Raw genomic sequence first — 20,349 nt, 5'->3', positions numbered from 1 at the left:
ATCTGTTTTAGTTTGACTCTTTAGAATTTGTTCGCTATAAATTTACTTGATCATATCAATTACTACACTAATTAGTAAAATGATTTTACTTTTTATATATAAATATAAACTATATTAAAAATTTTACATTACGATAAAAGAGAGAAAACATGGGCACGTGTGAATGATGCATGGAGAGGAGGCAAGGCATGCAGAAGAGTCCTGAAGAGTGCAATCACGTCGGATGTTGGGGACCCTACAAATATATAACATTACAATTTATGCCACCCAACTTCACCCAACACTTCTCTGACATCCCCACCTTGCTTTTTCTACCCATTTTTTTCCTTTTTTTATTATTATTTATTTATTTGATATTTATATTATTTCTGTTTTTGTTTTTATTTCATGTTTTTTTAAAATATCATTGTATTACTACTTAATATGCACATTTGATATTCTCACCCCTTCTATTTTCTCTCTATCTCCCAAGAATTTAGTTGTCTAGATATAGTTAGTTGTTACATTCCTAGTTTTGTGTCTTTGTATTTTTGTTTCTATCTTTTTGTGCTTGTTCATCATTTATTAATAAAATTATGGGTTTTTTTTCTTTTAAATAAATGGGTTGAGTTTGGTATTAAAGTGTGTTCTTTCTCTACACTACGCTAATTAATGTTTGATTTAGCGTATTGGAATGTGATTTTAGTTTTTTAGATTAGAATTTTAGTTAAGGACTAATATTTGAGTTTGATTATGATGTTTTGTGTTAAATTATTTTCCTTTGTAAATTTATGTTTTAAGCTTATTTGTTATGATGTGTTTTTTTCTTTTTCTTTTTTTATGCTCGTATTTGAGTTTGATTTTATTTTTGTATGTTTATTTTTATTTTAGTTTCGTAATTTGTATAACTAAAAAAATTTATTTACGTACAATTTTAAATATGAATGATAAAAAATCAATAAAATTTCTTTAATTAATTAAGAATTGAATATTATAGTTTTTGTTCAATTGGTTTACATACCACCAGTATTTAAATTAATACATTTATTTTTTGTAGGTATATAATAAAAGGAAGTAATATATTTGTAATACTTGTTCATCCTATTATAAAAACATCTGTAATAAAATCAACTAATTCAATAAGTTTAGACCAAAGATCTAAATGACTAATGTTATTTTAATTATTGAATTGTTACCATATATTGAATTATAGCATGAGAAAAATTATTTTTTATTAATATACTTTACTAAGATGCTAATTTTTTTAATGTATTTTACAAAATAATCCATTCAATGTATTTCTTATATTTTCTTATTTTATTTTTAAAAATATTATAATATAATTATTTTATTCATTTTTTAAGTATATACATAACTACATAAGCTATAAATGAATTGGAAGGTGCTACGTACCATCAACAGTAGTTTGGCTCTCTCATGCAAAACATTCACATGCCATTAAAAATATATATATATATATATATATTAATATCAATATAACACAAGCTGTATAATGACATCCAACATACTCCAAAAAATGAAAATAAATATATTTTTTTAAAACATATTAAAATAATAAAAATGAATACTAGAGAAAATTACATGCACCAAAAAAAAAATCCCCAAACAACCCCCAAATATGCATATATATATATATATATATATATATCTCCCATCCAAGGTTTTAACAATAATATAAATGTGGGGTTGTGATATCAATCAACAATGTCATCAACTTCCAAAACATAGGAGTAATGCAGGCATCATGTGCTTGTCTGAATATATATATTTGAATATATATATATATATATATAAAGAGAGAGAGATAGTATATATATATATAGTAACAATAGTTGCTAAACATAAATAATAATAATAATAATAATAATAATAATAATAATAATAATAATAGCTAAACAAATAGTAAGAGAGGGAGGGAGAGACGGAATGATCACATGGGGCTCATGGTGATAACCCAATGGTGTGAACTCCCTCCATTCCCTTCATTTGGGACCCTTTCCCATTCCCATGCAACTAACCCTTTCCACATGCTAATCTTAACTCTAACCCTAACCCTAAAATAGCTAAACAAATAGTAAGAGAGGGAGAGAGAGAGAAGGAATGATCACATGGGGCTCATGGTGATAACCCAATGGAGTGAACTCCCTCCATTCCCTTCATTTGGGACCCCTTTCCCATTCCCATGCAACTAATCCTTTCCAGATGCTAATCTTAACTCTAACCCTAACCCTAACCCTAATCACCCTTAAAAATTTCCAAGGTTTTTACTACTTTAATAGCATGCAAAATAAAAAAAAGAAAAACAAAATTTTATTAATTTAATTTTAAAAAATAAAAATAAAAATGATATATATAATATTAATAAGCGATTTATTGAATACAGAGTGATGCCAGAAAGGACCTTATTGTGCAATGTGATTAAGGGACTAACAAAAATGGACTCTATTGTGTAATGTGATTAGGGTTTCTAATAGAAATATATTTTCTAAAATCACGAGAAGGAGGATGAAGAATCTTTAAGACTAAATTTAACCTAATTTTTATACTAATGATACCCCTAATCCCTTGGCTTTTTAATCTTCACCAATTTGCATATGGCCACCATGTCCTTGAGATCAAGAACAAGACACACACAGTAGCCCCCTCCAAGAAAACAAGACACAGCCACAGGACATAAGCAAGACAAAAGCATCTTTTGGGCTCTCAACATAGCCCAATTTTTTAATTAATCAACATCTAAAACCATAAGATTAATTAAAATTTAAAACAAAAACCCCCCTTCCTCCCCTTCTTAATACCACGTGTCAACTTGAAGACCAATAGGGCCCATGGGCCCACTCTACTCCTTATAACTCATGGGCCCCCAAAGGAAACATATAGGACCACTCCCTTCCCTTCATTCCTATAAAGTCCTATTCTTTGCTCCCTCTCTTTTCTCACAAACACTTGTTAAAACCCAAACCCACAACCAAAACAACAACAACAACAACAATGTCAAGCAGGAGGAGCAGGAACATCACTGAAGAGGAGATCAATGAACTCATCTCCAAACTCCAAACTCTATTACCGGAATCCCGCCGCCGCGGCACCGGCCCGGGTGAGCAAGATCATCTCTTTTATTTTCAATTTTTCTATTTTATAAGGTTTAAAATGACAAATGATGAACATATATATATATATATATATATAAAACATGCATGCAGGTATCAGCAGCAAAACTATTGAAGGAAACATGCAACTATATAAAGAGCTTGCATAAAGAGGTTGATGATTTAAGTGATCGTCTTGCTGAGCTCATGGCTACTATGGATAATAATAGTGCTCAGGCTGAGATCATTAGAAGCCTTCTTCGCAGTTAAAAAAAACAAAAAAAGTTTTATTTATATATATTTTATGTAACTCTTCTTCTCAGTGTCTCTTTTGGTAATGTTAGCTGCTACTTGATTAATTAATCTTATTATGATCTTTTTTTTTTTTTTCTTGGAGGATATTGCTTGTATTTTTATTTTTATTTTTTTAAGTAATGTGAGAAGAGAGTGAATGGTGTAGTGATTAATGGATTAGGTGCAAATGGTCCTGCGGAATATTATTGTGTGGATAATTATGCTAAACCGGTTCCGGCAGAGCATTGGAATGTGGTTGGAATGGAGCGAAGTTAGTTACAGAGGACGTGATGGGATGGGGCCCGCTGACCTTATCGGGTTAACGGGTTTGGTGGGGGGGTTTTAATTTTTTTAATTTTTAAATTTTTTTGACTCGGAAAAGATAAAGATTATATATATATATATATATAATAATTAGGGGAAAAAAACACTTGTTTCCTAAAATAGCCCTGCAAAGCTTCTAGAAAGTTTCTACTACAAGTATTGAAGGCTAGAAAAGGAAAACGGAAACCATAATGGAAACCGAAAGCAGAGCCCGAATTCACCCCTGCGACCAGAAAACATCAAAAAGGTCAGTTTGGGAAATAACTAAGATGGTTATTTCGGGAATTCGTGTATTTAAATAACAATTTTGCGAAAAAAGGGTAGGATGGTCATTTCAAGTTGTTGCCGCTTTTGCACGAAAATAATCTGAAATTATAAGTGAAAAAAATAATAATAAATAAAAAAAAACAAGTAATCGGCGAACAATCGGAGGTTGGAAACATTAAATCCGATGACGAAAAAACCAGGACCCGACCCGTTAAGATTTGAAGCACAAATTGATTAAATCGGCGAGCAAACAATATAAGCGGCCCGTTAGGAGGATCCGACCCGTTATGAAGACGTAACCGATTAAGCCGGCATCTAATCGGAGGTCCGAAAACAGAGCAAGTCGGATTACAACGATTAGGATCCGACCCGTTATGAGGACGAACTGACTAAATCGGTTAGCAAATAACCGGCATCTTATCGGAGCTCCAAAAGCCGAGCAAATCGGATAACAACGATGAGGATCGGACCCGTTATGTGTCAAAAAGGACGAACCGATTAAGTAAGCGAGTAATCGGAGCTCCTAAAAGACCGAGCAAACCCGATAACAAAAGAAAAACCGAGGATCCGATTAGCTATACGTAAACAAGGATCCGACCCGTTAAGAACCATTCAATTCGCAGTGTCAGAGCTTCAGAAATTGAGTAAATCCGATAACAAAAGGACTACGATAAACAGACCCGTTAATGGTCAAAAGGTCAAACAGATGAAATCAACGAGCAACGGAGATAAAGAAGCTTTCATAATAAAATTTTAAAAATTAAAAAAATTAAAAATTAAAAAATCGGCGAGGAATTAATAGATCGGGGAACGAACCTTCTCGGAAGCCGTTCAATGGAGTTGATGATCGATCCCATCCATGCGATGGCCGAGCGGCGACGAGGGGAGGCAACGGCGGGAGGAGAAGATGGGGTCGATGCGCGAACCAATATGGAGAGGCGAAAGCCGGTCTGGATCCATTGAGCCAAAGCCTTCGCCGATGGCATCCTTGATGCGGAGATCCTCCTCGCGGACTCTTCTCACCTGGCTGTGCACGGCCCCCACCGAACTCCGGCCGTATCTCGCCATCTCGGAGGAGGCCTCCATCGCGGCGGGGATCGCTTCGTCGATGTGGGGTTTGGTTGGGATCGTTAGAAGGGGGATGAGGGCTCGAAGAGGGAAAAGGACGAGGTCGGCTTTGGTTATAAGGCACGCGACCTCGGCGCACGTGTGGACGCGTGGTGATGACCAGTGGGACACGTGCGGAGCGGTTCGATCGCGTATTGACGTGACGGAGTCGGAAGCGTTGCCGTTACGCTTTCTGACGTGGCTTCCCTAACTGTTGACACGTGGAAATATACTTGAGTGACTCGCAAGTAATAAATTCTGGATAATGTCTTCAGAACGTTTTATTATTAGACCATGATAAGTTCAAATAAATAAATAAATAAATGCACATTATATTATATTTAGTGAATTATATATATATATATATATATATTTTTAATCAAATGTTTTTGCGTATGCCGTTGGTTTCACCGAGGACTTGAGATCGAAACTCAAGTCTGGCGCAAGGTAAGGGCATGTGAGTCAGCGTTGAGCCTTACTCCTCACACATATATGTATATCTCTGAGATTTTGGTGTTTGTCATCTTTCTCAAAAGAAAAAAAAATTTATACTTTTAAAATATAATTTATTATAAGTGAGGATAATGAGCCTCCTGTGTTTGTTCGGTTTTCGTGTTAGAGTCCACTTCATTGGATAAGGATGTATAGACTAGACGACAAATTCCATACCTGTGCACGCGTCCCTCATTAATCCACTTATCACATTTGTTAATATATATAATTTATGTGTTTGGGTTCCTTCTAAATGAATTTGTATTATTTGGAACGTTGACAAAAATATTCAAATTAAATAAATTATGTTTTCAGGTCTGAATATATTATACATTGGATGAGTAAAACTTAATTGTGTCCGTTATACAACAAATAGGACGTAATTGTATGTGTTATATACTTATCCATCACTTTCATATTTGTTAGTGGGTTAGATTAGATGTTAGCATCACAACAAATTATGGTTAGTGGACATTAGTTAGATTCAGAAAGACATGAAAGACATGAAAGACATGAAAGATGAAAATTGAGCAAAGTTGATTGCTAACATGTAACAACACTTCCTTCCCTTACTATTTAAGCAAAACATATTACATCTCCACCAAACTTGGTATGATCGAAAAGACAAATTCCGTTTTAGAAATTTGACTAAATCTTTAATTTTGTAATGTAGTTTTGTAATATCCATAACTTGCTGGGTTTTTTTAAAAATTTCATTCTTATTCACTGGTAAAATTCTACCCTACACATATGGCTTCGTATAGTTTTTTTTTTAATATTAAAAAATAATATTAATTGATTTTTAATCTCTCGAATATTGTTGGATTATTTTTTAGGTGTCGTCATACCATTCTTTCGTCCATTGTTCACTTTTATAGCCACCCCATTCATCCTTCTTGGGATGCCGAAGCTTGTTTTCGATTTTAGAGTTTATTATAGTTATTTATTTGTTTGGTTCAGTTTTATTATTTTGTGCTATGTAATAGTCTATCATAATATAACTCTTTAAATGAAGATATAATTTATTATTTATATATATTAAATTTTATTATTTATATATATAACTGTTATTTATTTTCTATTTTATAATTTGCCTCAAAATTTATTATTTTTTTATTTCGCCAATGTTAAAATATTTAATGTATTGGTTTTTTAAAAAATATTTTTAATCGATGGGAGTGATATAGTATTTGAAAGTTCTAAACATATTATATTATATTTATTTATTTTCAGATTAGAAATTACTACAAAAACTAAAACAAAATTAAAATCAAATATACATATCATATAAATATTTTAAAATATAAAAACTACAAAAACTATTTTCTTATAATTTATTTATACACCACCATAAAATGAACAAGGTGTGCGAGTTCGAAATCTTACTCAGGCTGTATTGTTCATCAATACTTTATCAAAATCTTGCTCATGTTGTATTGTTCATTAATACTTTATTTATTATACACTCAGATATAGTACTTTTCATTAGTATTGTTTACGGGTTCTCATATGAGTCTCATGTTTTCCCATTTCATAGTTATATGATAGAAGAGATTGATCATAGAGGAGTATTAAACCGATACATATTTGTCTGTTTTTTAATAACATTTGTAATTTTATTATAAAATTAAAAAAACACAGAATTATGGACCCTAACTCTTTCGGCAGGGAGGAATGAATTGCAAAGGATCTTATTAAACCGGCAGTTACATTTTCACAAGTGGGTAAAATGTAAATATTATTGATAAATCAAAAGAATGAATTTTTAACTTTTGAAGTAAAAAAGAAGAAACAATATGAGTTATTATGATACTATGTATACAAATTTAAAATTTTACAGGAGCATATGTGCAAAATCCTCTAAAAAAACTATTTCAATGAATGCAATTAATAACTTTACAAGGGTATATATGCAAATATGCGATTGTTTTATAAGATGGTGTCTGGTTGGGAAAAAAAAGGGAGGGACTCGAGCACCGGCCTCGCTCTTTGCCGACGGATCTCGGCAATGGCGATGTCGGCGGCGAACATCGGGATGATGGACGGGGCCTACTTCGTGGGGAGGAACGAGATCCTCACTTGGATCAATGCTACGCTCCAGCTCTCCCTCTCCCGAGTCGAGGAGGTATCACGTGGTTTGCTTTTGATTTGTGTTTTTTTATTGGTTTCTATGGCTGTGGATTCTTGAATGTTTGTCTGGTGGTTTTGATTGGATCTCGTCAATGTGATTTCTAAGGCGAAGAAATTTGGAATTTTGGACGGGAATCTAGGTTTTGGGTTGCGTTGGGCTTGTGGGATCCAGGGAATGTATGTGCAGAATGTGGCGTCTTTTTTATTGAAATGGTGTTATTCTTTTTGAGTTTTTTGATCTCTTGCTATGGAACTTTAGATGTAAATTAGAAGAAATGTATCAATTTTGTTAGGATCTTGCAATAGAGCAAGTGGCATCGTAGAAGGAGAGATCTTGGATTGGTTTGTGGGCGTTGTTGATGTTTTTTGTGTTTTATCCATCTTAAGTATGGGTTTTGCTTTATCTTTGAAAGGGTGAGCTTGAATCTTGTTGTACTAAATAATAAATGGGTCACTTTGATGGTGAAATTTGAACATATGCTTTCCGTATCCTAGCTAGTCAACTGTTTTGGCACCGTGTAAATTGCCTGCATTATTAATAATTTTAATGCAGGCGGCGTCTGGTGCTGTTCAGTGTCAAATGATGGATATGGTTCATCCTGGAGTTGTTCCAATGCATAAGGTAGACTCTATTTATATTCACTCTTGGTTTGGTGTGAGTTGTGTCGTGGCTAAAATGCTCTTAATTAATGCTTATTTTTGTTGTCAGGTCAATTTTGATGCCAAGTCAGAGTATGATATGATTCAGAATTATAAACTTCTGCAAGAAGTATTCAACAAGCTGAAGATTGAGAAGGCAAGTCATTTTCTAACGAAAGGAAAGCCATTGTTTTTGTCTGTCCATTGTTTGGTCAATTGTCTCCTTGTTTATGTCATGGCGTTTTCTTTGGTACTTTCACACACATACTTCTCTTTTTATGTGGATCTTAAACGATTTTTGTCATCCTGGGACCTGGTTCATGACCACTGAATCATGATTAAATGCCCAGAGTTTCCAAATGCTTGTTTGAGAAAATTCAAGCATCTAGGCAGTTGTGTACACAGTGAATGAGAATTCATGACACTATTTTCCTCAAGCGTTTCTTTTCAAACTAGAAACAGAAGGTGGACCACTTTGTGACAAAGGCTAGTGTGGAAGAGGGTAGGCCTTGATGCATGGTTAGACATGCTTTTTGACGAGAATAATATTCCTTTCGCACAGAAAATTCAGTTTTCCAACCTCCACAATCCTGTGTTAGTGCGAGCATTGTGTACCAAGTTGCTTTTTACTAATGTTGCGCATAGCAATAATGCACTTTCCTTCTGAAGTAGTCAACATATATCTTTAGGTTGATTTCCACCCATGTTATGGATGACGGGCCGACATGGTGTGTTGCACTTTGTACTTGAATTGTGAAGCCTTACTATAGTTCTCTCTCTCTCTCTTTTTTCCCTTACTAGAGGATGGCTGCTGCATAACTTTTATCAACTGTTGTCTTTCAGCATATTGAAGTCAATAAACTTGTCAAGGGACGGCCATTGGACAACTTGGAGTTCCTACAGTGGCTGAAGCGCTACTGTGATTCGGTGAATGGTGGAATTATGAATGAGTATGATATTATTTGGTCCGAAATTTTGTAATTTTGTTGATGTTACAAAATTTTATGTAATTATTTTCCAGCATTGAGGGGTGAACTTGCATATAGTTATTAAGTTCTTTATATGTTCCAGAAATTATAACCCTGTGGAGAGGAGAAACAAGGTAGGGAAAGAGCGGAGTCTAAAGGTTTCCCATAAATCCTCCAAATCACTCCAAGCTAACAGCTTAACAGTTCGCGGCTCTATTGATGGTGCTGACCTTTATACTTTTGGTTATCATACATGATTTTTATGCCACTTAAGTTCGTTCGAGTCTTTGATTGATTTAATTTCTTAATGAAGGACCCAAACAAGGAAAAGTAACAAATGCAGAGCATTCTGCGGCTCAGATTCAAGAATTATCTGAGAAGGTACTAAAACTCAAGAGAGTGAATTGTTAGTATGTGATATTGCAATTTTTCTTACATATTTTTATCTTACTGTTTAGTGATGGTCAAACAGGATTGATATTCCCTGTTCCATTCTCTCTTTTGACAAATTCTTGATTCGTTTACCTTTATCTCAAATTCAAAAAAGTTTGAATATCTGGCATTCCCAATAATTTAATCTCATCCTAATATCCACGTCTATCTATTTCAGTATCCTGCTTTGTGTAGTATACTAACAAGAAAAGAAATAAACAATTGTTGTTTCAATGCAGATTGCAGATCTCAAGCTCTCTGTTGATAACATGGAGAAGGAAAGAGACTTCTACTTTGCAAAGTTGCGGGATATTGAAATACTTTGCCAAAGACCTGAACTTGAGCATCTGCCGGTATGTAGTTCTCTCTTTATTTAACCTGTACCAGTGAAAATCATCAGATGTGTTCAAGTTAGAGAACAGATCTATATATAATAGTAAGGTACAGTACCAAACCTGAGCTTTCATTGGTCACATGTAACATAAAATTTTTTTGTACCCCTCCATTGTCATGTATGGTTAATAGAAAACCTGTTATAGTGCTCTATCAGTAGAAATGGCAAATCCTGCAAGGAAAATAGATGCAAATTTATCATGTATGGTTTCTGATGCCACAGGTTAGAAATTCTCGAAATGTTGGTTTATGGTTTGTTAAGCTACACTCCATTTGCTATGGAAAATAAGCTTTACAAATTTTGTCATGATTTAATTGGAAACATGGCAATTTATTGTTTAAACACAAACAATCATAATTTTGAACAGTGCTATTGATTGGCTATCCTCTTTACAGATGACTAAAGCCATTAGAAAGATTTTGTATGCTGCTGATGCTCAAGACTCTCCTCTAGCTGAAGCTCAAGAACTTCTCGACAATCCTGTCGAAGATGATGCAGAAGCCGAGGAAACTCAGTGAACATATACTTCTCCAAATGACTGAACTCCTAAAGTTAGCATCTTTATCAGTGTGCTTTAGTCGTTAACTTGCTCTGTTAATTTGCTTGATTTTCCAAAATGAGCAGATGCAAATAATGCAATTGTATTTGCATTTTACTTCTCTTTCATGTATGCATTGATTGAGACAGTTAGAACACTTGTCTGAACTTCTGACATTAAAATGCAATGCAAGTCTCTTATTTTTGTTCATCTTGTGTTCTAATATCAAGTGGTACTGGTTTTTCATGCTGTTGATTTTGTGGTAATTTTTTAATGTTTCTTTTTAAGGTGGAAGTGTATTTTAAAGACTCAGAACCATATCCAAATCTTTTGCCCATATTTAAATAATATTTTAATGAAAAGGAGCTGCCTAATTTTTTTAATTTTTTTATGAATAGATCGAGATGAATTTTTTGAGAATAGCTCATGGACTATGGTAGGCTTTTTTTTAAAAAAATAAGTAGATAAACTATAATTTTATTCAAAAACCAGAAACGAGTACAGAATGAAAAATAAAGAAGAGAAAAAAGGAACTACCTTGATCCAAGCGTATTAGGAAGTCATCACCAGTAGTGATGTACTTCCCAGGAAGTCATCGTAGATCAAACAAAAACGAAAGAAGCGAAAAGAACTCCATAGCTGAAAGACCAAGAGCGCCAAAAGGTGTCAAAGGTCTTCATCAGCTAACTAAAAGATAGGAAGTGAATCACTCCCTAACTTGAGGTTCCGCAGTGGTGTCTGGCATTGTAGAGGTATCTATCACCAGGACAATCCGTAGCTCGAGTACTAATAAAGTTAAAGTTCACTTTATCTTCTGAGATGCTTCGTTTAAGAGTGGTTGTTGATTCCCTATAGCTGCAGAAAATCATGAAATTTCGATTATTCCGTTCCAGCCAAATGTTTCACATGATAGCTCTTATGACAAGGTCCCTAGAGGATGTGGAACCGGGTGTTTTGAGAAGATAGCTAGGTGGTCCAAATTGAAGCAATAGTTGGAGGAGAAGAATGAAGGTTTAAGCATTGATTGAAGAAAGACCATATGCGCTCCGAGAATTCGCAGTTAAAGAAAAGGTGTTCCATTGTTTCAGAATCTTTGTGACAAAGAACATAAGTTTCTGTGGCAGCTTGTGTGTTAAAACCTTTTTTGAAGAGGTTTGAAAGAGTAAGAATTTTGTCATCTCACGTTAACCAACAGAACAAAGAGATTTTACTTGGACATCGTATTTTCAAGACTTAGGGATATAAAGGACTGCGAATTCCACTGTTTATTAGGAATTTATAGAAGGATTTAATTGTGAAAATTCCCCTTTTATCAAATGTCCAATTGTATTTTCCAAAATGTCAGGCTCTTTTTATTAAATTTTACGAAAATAATTTACTTTTGATTTTTTGATAATTTGATAAAAACTTTTGATTATATAAAATAATACAATAATAATATTTAATACAAATAAATAAAATCTAAAGCACTTTGAATCAAAATTTACCAAGAGTCCCACAAGGCCATTCTCTGGGAGTCACTTCCAACAATCAAAAAAGTCTTGATTGCTTCTTGCACTTTGAAGACTGAGTAGCTCTCCAAGTGACCCCTTGACACAGTCACCCAAATAACATTTGTTTATATTTTCTATTTTTTTGTTTGATTTTGTGTTAATTTTTATTGTTGTCGTCTCTTCCACTTTCGTGAATGTTTTAGTTTTGTAATTTATGTTTTTGTTGTTGTTGTCATTATTTTTATATTAATTTATATTTGTTCAGCATTTTTTTTTGTTCTATGTTGTTTTTTTTTTCTTCAATAAAGCGTGATATATATATAAATTCGATAATTTACTATATTTAATTTGGATTTCGATTTAATAATTATTTAATTAAGCTCTGGCTCATCTCGTGATATGCTCTCCCTAGGGTTCCCACTTCTTGAGATTCTCACACATCCATCAGTCGCGAATCTTGAGGCATCACGGAAACCAAACATATCGAGATACGCATCTTCTTTAAATCTACGGTCAGAATCCTCATCAGAACAGCGTCTCCTTCCCCGTGCCCTAGTGCTCTAATCCCTCCGGTTTCCCTTCGATTCTTTCTCTTAAATCGCTTCTCATTATCCCAAATCTTTTGATTTGCGTTGAAATTCAAGCAAACACGCTGGATTCGATTATGAAAGGTATGTTCTTTAATCTATTTTCTTCGTTTTTTCTTTGAATCAAATCAACATTAGTTTCAAATAGATTTTTTGGTATTTGTGGAATTTTTTTTCTTTATTATTTATTTATTTTTGGTGAATTTAATCGTTTTTGTTAGTGAGAAAGAGGAGGAGAGATTCGGAGCCGGGGTTCGCCGGTGGCCTCCTCCGAGGAGCTTCAAGAATTTGAGCTTCCCGGCGACTCAAAGGAGATCGATGGCTCCTTGGTGGCTGCCGGCGCTTACCATCAATCAGTCGATGAAACATCAATGCCGGACTTTGCCGGTTTTGCATCTAGTTGCGCGGATACTGAGAAATTTGGCTCCTTGGAAGTTGATGGTGATCCTATGATTGCTTTTGATATTAGTGCTTGTGATGAGAAGAAAGATGCTTCCTTGGAAGCTGGTTCTTCTCTTATTATTTGTTCTGAGAGTAAGGAGAAGAAAGGTGGGTCCTTGGAAAATGATGGAGGCTGTATTGTTAATGCTTTAGTTGCTGTTGAGAAGACTGGTGAGGAGAATGGTTGTTTAGAAGCTGTTAATGGTTCTATAAATGTCTCCGAGAGTGGACGGGAGAAGGATGGTTCATTGGTGGCTGAGATTGATGCAATTTTTGCCATTGAGAGCAATGAGAAGAAGGATGATTCTTTTGTAGCCTTTGGTGAGCCCATTGCTTCCATTGAGAGCTCTGGAATGAATGCCGGTTCTTTTTTAGCTGAGAGTGGGACTATGGTTTCTGTGGGGATTACTGAGAGGGACAATGCTTTGTTGGGGGTTTCTGGGGATTTAATATTGGTCGAGGATGCGGACAAAGCTTTAGTGGAGAAGGTTGGTGATGACTCTGCTATTGTTGCTCCGAAGAAGGCACCTGTTCCGAGATCATCAAGTTATCATGGTGTTACTAAGTGAGTTCTGAAGAAAATGCTTACCTACTTTGTTATAGATTCTTTTGTGTTTTTTCAGTTAAAGCTGAAGTTTTGAAGGTAGTGGATGCTTCTGTCTTTAGAGATGTATAGTATGATTTGATAAATGACTTTACTACTTACAGACATCGGTGGAGTGGGAAATTTGAAGCTCATTTGTGGGATGGCACCATCAACATAGAAAGCCGGAGGCGTAAAGGAAAGCAAGGTACATCTTCATTGTTAAGAATTATCTGGTAATTTTTATGGACATTGAAGGTTTACTTATATCATCCTTGTTACTAATAAAAGCATGAATATGCCCTGGATGCATTGGTTTCTCACTGGATTATTTCAATGCTTATGTCAAGCTAAAATTGCAGGCGTATAATTCAGGTTATATTATTTGACAATTAACGAGAAAGTCTAAGTTGGCAAAGTCAGCAGTTGGAAGTTCATTAATTTTTTCTTTTCTAACCAAATAATGAATTTTGTGAAATATGTTGATTTTGTAATTACAAAATCATTTCATTCTTGTTTATCTGTTTTTGAAAGCTTCTATGGGCACGTGTCATGGAAGTATAATAAGTTCGTATATGTGTTTATTGATACTAGAGTTAATGCACAAAATTCATACTGTTTTGTGCCATCTGTAGTTCTGGGCATCATTTCCTTCTTTGTTATTTGTCTTTGTCCACCATCTGCTTTGTTTTCTTTTAAACCATTATTTTCTCTATGAATTAAACAATGGATTCAAAATATACAGTTGATAGTTACATACTGTTTATCTTGGTAAAATTACTCTTAATTAATACACAATACTTGTTCTAGGTGAAGATGGACTCTTGAGACAAAGTTGTGCAAACGTGCTTAAGCATTCATTGCTTAGATTTTTTTTACCAAATATGTCATGGTGATATGGGATCCTATATCTCCTCTTTTCCTGTATTTAGCGTTATTGATCTGATAGTCCTTGAGCTTGATTATCACCCTATTAATTGGTTATCAGTATATCTATTGCAGTGATTGTGTTTGTCACTATTTGAGCGAACAACAAAGTAATGATTTTATTTTAACTTTTGAATAAGTTGTGTCATTCTATTTTCTTTGTCCATCCAGTTGGATTGTACTTAACCAGTATGACTTCCTCTTCGAGTGAATTGAATTTAAAGGCCACAACCTTTTGACTCAAAGCTGAGGATAAAACTAAAATTCTTGCGTACAAAGTTTTGTCATTTTGTTTTCATTTAATGCATTTGTTGTTTACTAATCTTTTTTCTTTTGTGCCATCTGTTCCTGCTGCCGCAATGCATCAGTCTATCTAGGTAAAGTCAATGTTTGCCACTGATGTTCCACACATCTTGTTATTGTGGTACGCAAACACGTTGCTTACAATTATCATCGGTGTCCCGTGCAGGAGGTTATGACACTGAGGAAGATGCAGCTAGAGCATATGACCTTGCTGCCCTTAAATACTGGGGTCCAAACTCCAGTACCAAATTAAATTTTCCTGTTAGTCTTTTTCCATATCCTGATTCTTGTCTTGTAGGAACTTATGAATGTCCCATTTTTCAATATATCAATTTTTTTTTGGTGTTGTGACTGTGGGGCACTTATGCAGATATCAGAATATGAGAAGGAACTCGAGGAAATGACAAGCATGTCCCAGGATGAATGGATTCAATGTCTTAGAAGGTATATTCATACTTTTGAACATTAAATGCAGGTTTGATTCAGTGATTGCATTTCTCATTATGATCAAGTATCTTTGTGTTGCAGGCGAAGTAGAAGTTTCTCAAGAGGAATTTCTTCGTATCGAGGAGTTACAAGGTAATCCCTTTCATTTCATTTCTTTTGTTATAGCTGATACGTTCTTTATTTGGAGCTAATCTAGCTATTTCCATACTGTAGAAGAGGAAAAGACGGGAAATGGCAAGCTCGTCTAGGCTCAGTTGCAGGCACTAGAGCTATTTTCCTCGGAGCTTTTGGTGAGTGTTCTCTTTTCTGTAGCCATCGTTAGTTTGTTTAAACAGCCATTCCATTAAACAATAATCATCAAATAATAATGCTAGATACGGAAGAAGAAGCTGCGATAGCTTACGACATCGGCCTCATCAAACTACGGGGGTTGAATGCGATAACGAACTTCGACATCAGTAACTACACTGATCTAATTGACAGGTGATGCATAGCTATGTGTGACATAACACTTCACAGCAGCTGAAGATGGAAGCATGAATTTTGCACCCCCCTATAACTTACTTGTTAATGAATTCATTGTTTATTTTGATGAGATATGTGGCCAGTGGTGGCTGAATTGGGGTTAACTTTTACAGCTATGAGATCTCCTTTGTTTTTATCTTGAGTGAGATCTCCCTTCTGTGTATGTAACCTTATTAAAGAGGCTGTTCTTTGGAGGTTACTTTGGGGGAGATTGTTTATTTTGATTCTCTTGTTCCTTTTTTCCATCTTCATATCCGCTATTGAATAATTACACACATACACACACCCACATATATATATATATATAAGTGAATTATTTACAGTTTACAGATAAAAAAATCTTGATTTATTTTTATCAATTGTTAAAGCTTAGAACATAAAAATAAAAATAAAAATTCTATACAAATAAATTGTTTTTATATATATAGATTGCATCATCTATGAATATAACTCAAATCAATTACAATCGTCATTCCTGTTGGAATATTATTGTTAATGTTATTAATATACCCATTTTTCTTTAGATTTTTCAATCACAAATTTTTTTGTCAACTGTACACACAAAGATATATATGACAAATGTGGCAAAGACACGTGTATTTTTATTCTTCGATAAAAAAATTGGGTTGTAAGTCTGTTTTCATACTTAGATATTTTGTCAGTTTGTGAACAAGGGTTCGTCCACCAATTATTAAAAATATTTATAAGAAATTATTATATATAATTGTTTTTTTATGAGGAAAAAATGAAAATAAGAAAATAGAAAATGATGAGAATAATTTCATTGTTTTCTTCTGCGAGATCCGAATAGTACACGTGGAATACGGTAATTGGGCAAGGTGGCAAGCGTGATGTGATAGAGGCACGCGCGTTTCAAAACCTGGACATGGTTTCACTAGACTCTAGACTCTAGACTCTAATTTTGAGGGATCTCGTCACCGTTCGGTAACCTCACCGACGAGTCCCCATCCTCCGGGTTCCCTTTGTCTCTTGGATCACGATCAAAACCCCCCTCGTTTCTAGGGTTTTCCTTTCTTCTGATCAAGATCCAAATCAACATTGCTGAGTCCTTGAATTTCGCTGAATTTCAATCTTTTCTCTTTGATTCCTTTAGTACTTGCAAATTTTTCGTTGAAATTTTCTTGAAAGTAGTGTTTTTTTTTTTCCTTTGCCTTTTGGGATCGGTTCTTTTCCTTTAGATTTTGCCCCTCTTTTTTTCCTGATTTTGACATTTTGTTTGGTGTTTGATTTCTTTGGGGGAGATTTTTCGAAGTTTGATTAGTGGAATTGTTGTTATTCGAAAAAGAAAGAGCAATTGAGGGTTTTGGAGCAATGACCGAGAATTTCCCAGATCCAATGGAGGTTCCAAATCCCTTGGGAAATCTTAATCCGAAGCCAGTCTTGCCTTCCTTGAACGACGACGACGGATCCGAAGCCACCGTCGCCGCAGAGAAGGACGCCGGGGACTTCGTCTTGGAAACGCCATCTGAGAAGCTTACCCAAGAGCCCAGTGAAGAAGCTTCGAAATCTCATGAAGCCGAAGCCTGGGACGCTGTTTTGGTGGATGATATCGCCGGTGAGAATAAATCGAATGCCTTGGAAGAGGCTCCAGAGAAGAATTCCGGTGAGTGTAGACCTGGACTGATAGTGCCCGAGAAGAAGGAGGAAAGAAAGGTTGGAACTTTAGTGGCGGCAGCCATGAAGAAGTATGCTGCTCCGCGTTCGTCTAACTACCATGGAGTGACAAAGTGAGTTTTTGAAGATAACTCAAAATATAGCTTGATTTTGATGGTCATAATAAGAATGTTAATGATTGGTTTGATTTCCTTATTTGCAGGCTAAAATGGAGTGGGAAATTTGAGGCGCATCTTTGGGATAACACTAGCCATGTTGAAGGGAGGAAAAGAAAAGGCAAACATGGTATGGAATGCTTTGTAACTATTTGTTTCATGTTTTTTCCAACAAGAATTATCGTTGTTGTTTTATAGATGTTCTTGAGTGTATGTAGTCTTAATTTGAAAGTCTTAATTTTGAGGCATCATCACTAGTTTGCCAAATAGCAACTGCCTTTTACATCAGGTTATAAAAAATTTTGGAAGCAGTTGAATTTGAGGGATTGCTGCTCTTTATTTGTTGCCCTCAATTGTGTTCCTGAAGAACTCTTTAAGGACTGACATAAGCTGACTAGCTGAGCGGTTTCACTATATGTGAAACCCATGAAGAGGTTGGTGGCTTTGGATTAGCATATAGGACAACCGTGCAAGATGTGAGGAAAGATGGCGATCCCAAATTTTGTTTGAATGATGATCTTATTTTTGTGAAAGATTTTATTTTTTGTTATTTTGTAACATTCTGTATCCAGGGTTGTGTAGCATGAATTTTGGAAAAATGAGATATATGGTACTGCCCAATTGAGTTCAATAGTTTAGCAATACTCGCGGAAGTTCTCTGAAAGAATTCTTTTGGGATATGGATCGCTAGAAAGTGTTCTTTTTGTGGCATATTTAATATGTGCTGATTGTGTTTAGAGTAAAGTGGGTTGTGTTGTGCAGTGAAGGCTTTATCAGAATAAGCAAAAAGGGATTTTTGCCTCTAGTTTCCATCCTGTCAAGTGTTGATGTCCCCGTGGATCATTCGACCTTATTGAATTTTTTCAGTACTGTGGGTTGTTTATTGTATTAATACCATGCATGTGCATTGTTGCAGTTATAGTTAGTGTAATGTCCTTAGTTTACTATACATCAATTACTGAAGTACTTGATCCTTAGGTTTTCTAGTCAAATGGCAAATTAACAGTAATATTTAAGTTGCTCTTGGACTCTTTAGAAATTTTCAAGATGCATTTCAAGAAAGATGTGCCATTTTATGTTCTTAAAATTATAGCTTTTCGCATGAGTGGCTTTCAAATTCTTGCTTTAAATGGAAAACAAGCAGCTTTCCTAACCTTTGAGTAAGTTTGATATTTCATATAACAAATGAGGCATTTTGTTTCAGCCTGTGGCAAGGTGGCCTATATCAGAGGGTTCATGTCTGTTCATACTTGTGTATTTACTTATATTATGTCCTTAAATTTCATGTGTGGCCTTTCTTCTGACCCCAGTTCTTCTGTCTTTTGATCCTGGGACTTGCCTGATGGTGGGATTTCGTGCTGCCTATATATTATTGACGATGGCACTCCAGTGTACTTAGGTGAGAATATTTTTTGACTATGATTTGGTGCCATTCTTATTTTATTATGTGAGCCAAATTTGAAATGCATGTAGGTAGTTATGAGTCTGAGGAACAGGCAGCAAGGTCGCATGACCTGGCAGCTCTTAAATACTTCGGTCCAGGGCCAAATGGAAAACTAAACTTCCCTGTGAGATTCTGAAGTAGACCATGCCTTTCTTTTATTATTCTTGTCTTTTATAGGTAGATTGTGAGATTCACTTTTTCTTTTGGCTTGACCTACAGATCTCAGAATATGAGAAAGAAATGGAGATAATGACGAAAATGTCCCATGAGGAATTTGTTGCCTATGTTCGGAGGTATATATATATATATATATTTATTTATTTCTCCATGCAAAACTGCTCTATTACTCTTTGAATATCTTGAACAAAGCATCGTTTTCTTGTACATTCCTATGGCAGGCAAAGTAGTTGCTTCTCACGAGGAGCATCAATGTACAGAGGTGTGACGAGGTGCGTACTGAAACCAAAACACATTCCATGCTTATTATCCACCTATGGTTCACTTCTCATCTAATTTTTTTCTGTTTTCCCTTCCAGAAGGCGGAAAGATGGGAAATGGCAAGCAAGGATAGGTCGGGTTGGTGAAAGCCGGGACGCTAAAGACATCTACCTCGGAACCTTTGGTAAGCATTATTCTCCATCATTTGGTCTTACACTTTTCGATGTAATTGCATAAACAGTTGTGATATCTTCTGGACTAAACTTTGGTGATTAGACACGGAAGAAGAAGCTGCCGAAGCTTATGATATCGCAGCCATTGAACTGCGAGGAGCTCACGCAGTGACAAATTTTGATATTAGTAACTACTACGAGGGAGGAACTCTGAAACGATTAGATGATACCTGCAAACAGGAGACATGAAACCAGAGGATTCTTCTTCAACTTCTTCTTTTTCCTTTTTTTATTTTTTTCAAGATCAATGATAAAAAGTTTGGTTGCTTGTTCCCAGCTCACCATTTTATTCACCATCTCTGGGGATGTTCCATAGTTTTTGTTTTTCCTACTTAAATCACAATCTAATTATGGGACACTATACACTGAGAGTTGTCATCGGATCTAGAACTTAAAGAGTCTTCAGCAATTTTTAGTGAAAGTGAAAGCTTTTTGTTGTCAATTGTTGTCAATTGTTGTCAGAC

At 35.0% G+C, this 20,349-nt stretch overlaps 4 protein-coding genes across 6 annotated transcripts; all 4 read left to right on the top strand.

Moving 5' to 3' along the window:
* The first annotated feature begins 1,881 nt into the window (after window positions 1-1,881).
* Window positions 1,882-3,772, top strand: LOC120283712 (transcription factor ILI5-like). 2 transcript variants are annotated; one of them, XR_005543324.1, is made up of 2 exons: window positions 1,882-3,097; window positions 3,204-3,772. XR_005543324.1 is itself a non-coding variant. In XM_039290430.1 (2 exons), the coding sequence occupies exons 1-2, from the start codon at window positions 2,992-2,994 to the stop codon at window positions 3,357-3,359; spliced, it is 255 nt and encodes an 84-aa protein (XP_039146364.1). In that variant the 5' UTR covers window positions 1,882-2,991; the 3' UTR covers window positions 3,360-3,772. The 2 variants fall into 2 exon arrangements, 1 of the variants encoding a protein (XP_039146364.1); XM_039290430.1 differs by having other exon boundaries at window positions 3,211-3,772.
* A 3,742-nt stretch (window positions 3,773-7,514) lies between these two features.
* Window positions 7,515-10,884, top strand: LOC120250725 (microtubule-associated protein RP/EB family member 1A-like). The gene is made up of 8 exons (XM_039259562.1): window positions 7,515-7,698; window positions 8,257-8,325; window positions 8,413-8,499; window positions 9,186-9,292; window positions 9,414-9,532; window positions 9,624-9,691; window positions 9,982-10,095; window positions 10,532-10,884. The coding sequence occupies exons 1-8, from the start codon at window positions 7,582-7,584 to the stop codon at window positions 10,652-10,654; spliced, it is 804 nt and encodes a 267-aa protein (XP_039115496.1). The 5' UTR covers window positions 7,515-7,581; the 3' UTR covers window positions 10,655-10,884.
* A 1,805-nt stretch (window positions 10,885-12,689) lies between these two features.
* LOC120283786 (AP2-like ethylene-responsive transcription factor AIL1) lies at window positions 12,690-16,204 on the top strand. Its single transcript, XM_039290524.1, has 9 exons — window positions 12,690-12,838; window positions 12,976-13,760; window positions 13,904-13,986; window positions 15,074-15,082; window positions 15,175-15,269; window positions 15,379-15,452; window positions 15,537-15,587; window positions 15,669-15,745; window positions 15,830-16,204. The coding sequence occupies exons 2-9, from the start codon at window positions 13,126-13,128 to the stop codon at window positions 15,940-15,942; spliced, it is 1,137 nt and encodes a 378-aa protein (XP_039146458.1). The 5' UTR covers window positions 12,690-12,838; window positions 12,976-13,125; the 3' UTR covers window positions 15,943-16,204.
* Window positions 16,205-16,889: 685 nt separating this feature from the next.
* On the top strand, window positions 16,890-20,327 carry LOC120283787 (AP2-like ethylene-responsive transcription factor AIL1). 2 transcript variants are annotated; one of them, XM_039290527.1, is made up of 8 exons: window positions 16,890-17,728; window positions 17,818-17,900; window positions 19,161-19,169; window positions 19,244-19,338; window positions 19,434-19,507; window positions 19,613-19,663; window positions 19,754-19,836; window positions 19,929-20,327. In XM_039290527.1, the coding sequence occupies exons 1-8, from the start codon at window positions 17,313-17,315 to the stop codon at window positions 20,072-20,074; spliced, it is 957 nt and encodes a 318-aa protein (XP_039146461.1). In that variant the 5' UTR covers window positions 16,890-17,312; the 3' UTR covers window positions 20,075-20,327. The 2 variants fall into 2 exon arrangements, with proteins under 2 accessions (XP_039146461.1, XP_039146460.1); XM_039290526.1 differs by having other exon boundaries at window positions 16,892-17,728; window positions 19,751-19,836.
* Window positions 20,328-20,349: the final 22 nt, after the last annotated feature.

This window comes from Dioscorea cayenensis, chromosome 19 (assembly GCF_009730915.1).
Source record: "Dioscorea cayenensis subsp. rotundata cultivar TDr96_F1 chromosome 19, TDr96_F1_v2_PseudoChromosome.rev07_lg8_w22 25.fasta, whole genome shotgun sequence".
Taxonomy (NCBI): Eukaryota; Viridiplantae; Streptophyta; class Magnoliopsida; order Dioscoreales; family Dioscoreaceae; genus Dioscorea; species Dioscorea cayenensis.
The sequence above is the reverse complement of the archived record's forward strand: the minus strand, read 5'-3'. Positions and strand labels throughout refer to the sequence as shown.

Coding starts and splice junctions, on each gene's coding strand:
- LOC120283712 (XM_039290430.1), top strand. CDS start 2,992: ATGTCAAGCAGGAGGAGCAGGAACATCACTGAAGAGGAGATCAATGAA. Junction 3,098..3,210: donor CCGCCGCGGCACCGGCCCGG/GTGAGCAAGATC, acceptor TGCAGGTATCAG/CAGCAAAACTATTGAAGGAA.
- LOC120250725 (XM_039259562.1), top strand. CDS start 7,582: ATGGCGATGTCGGCGGCGAACATCGGGATGATGGACGGGGCCTACTTC. Junction 7,699..8,256: donor CCCTCTCCCGAGTCGAGGAG/GTATCACGTGGT, acceptor ATTTTAATGCAG/GCGGCGTCTGGTGCTGTTCA. Junction 9,293..9,413: donor AATGGTGGAATTATGAATGA/GTATGATATTAT, acceptor TATATGTTCCAG/AAATTATAACCCTGTGGAGA.
- LOC120283786 (XM_039290524.1), top strand. CDS start 13,126: ATGCCGGACTTTGCCGGTTTTGCATCTAGTTGCGCGGATACTGAGAAA. Junction 15,270..15,378: donor GTACCAAATTAAATTTTCCT/GTTAGTCTTTTT, acceptor GCACTTATGCAG/ATATCAGAATATGAGAAGGA. Junction 15,746..15,829: donor TATTTTCCTCGGAGCTTTTG/GTGAGTGTTCTC, acceptor TAATAATGCTAG/ATACGGAAGAAGAAGCTGCG.
- LOC120283787 (XM_039290526.1), top strand. CDS start 17,313: ATGACCGAGAATTTCCCAGATCCAATGGAGGTTCCAAATCCCTTGGGA. Junction 19,508..19,612: donor TTTGTTGCCTATGTTCGGAG/GTATATATATAT, acceptor TTCCTATGGCAG/GCAAAGTAGTTGCTTCTCAC. Junction 19,837..19,928: donor CATCTACCTCGGAACCTTTG/GTAAGCATTATT, acceptor TTTGGTGATTAG/ACACGGAAGAAGAAGCTGCC.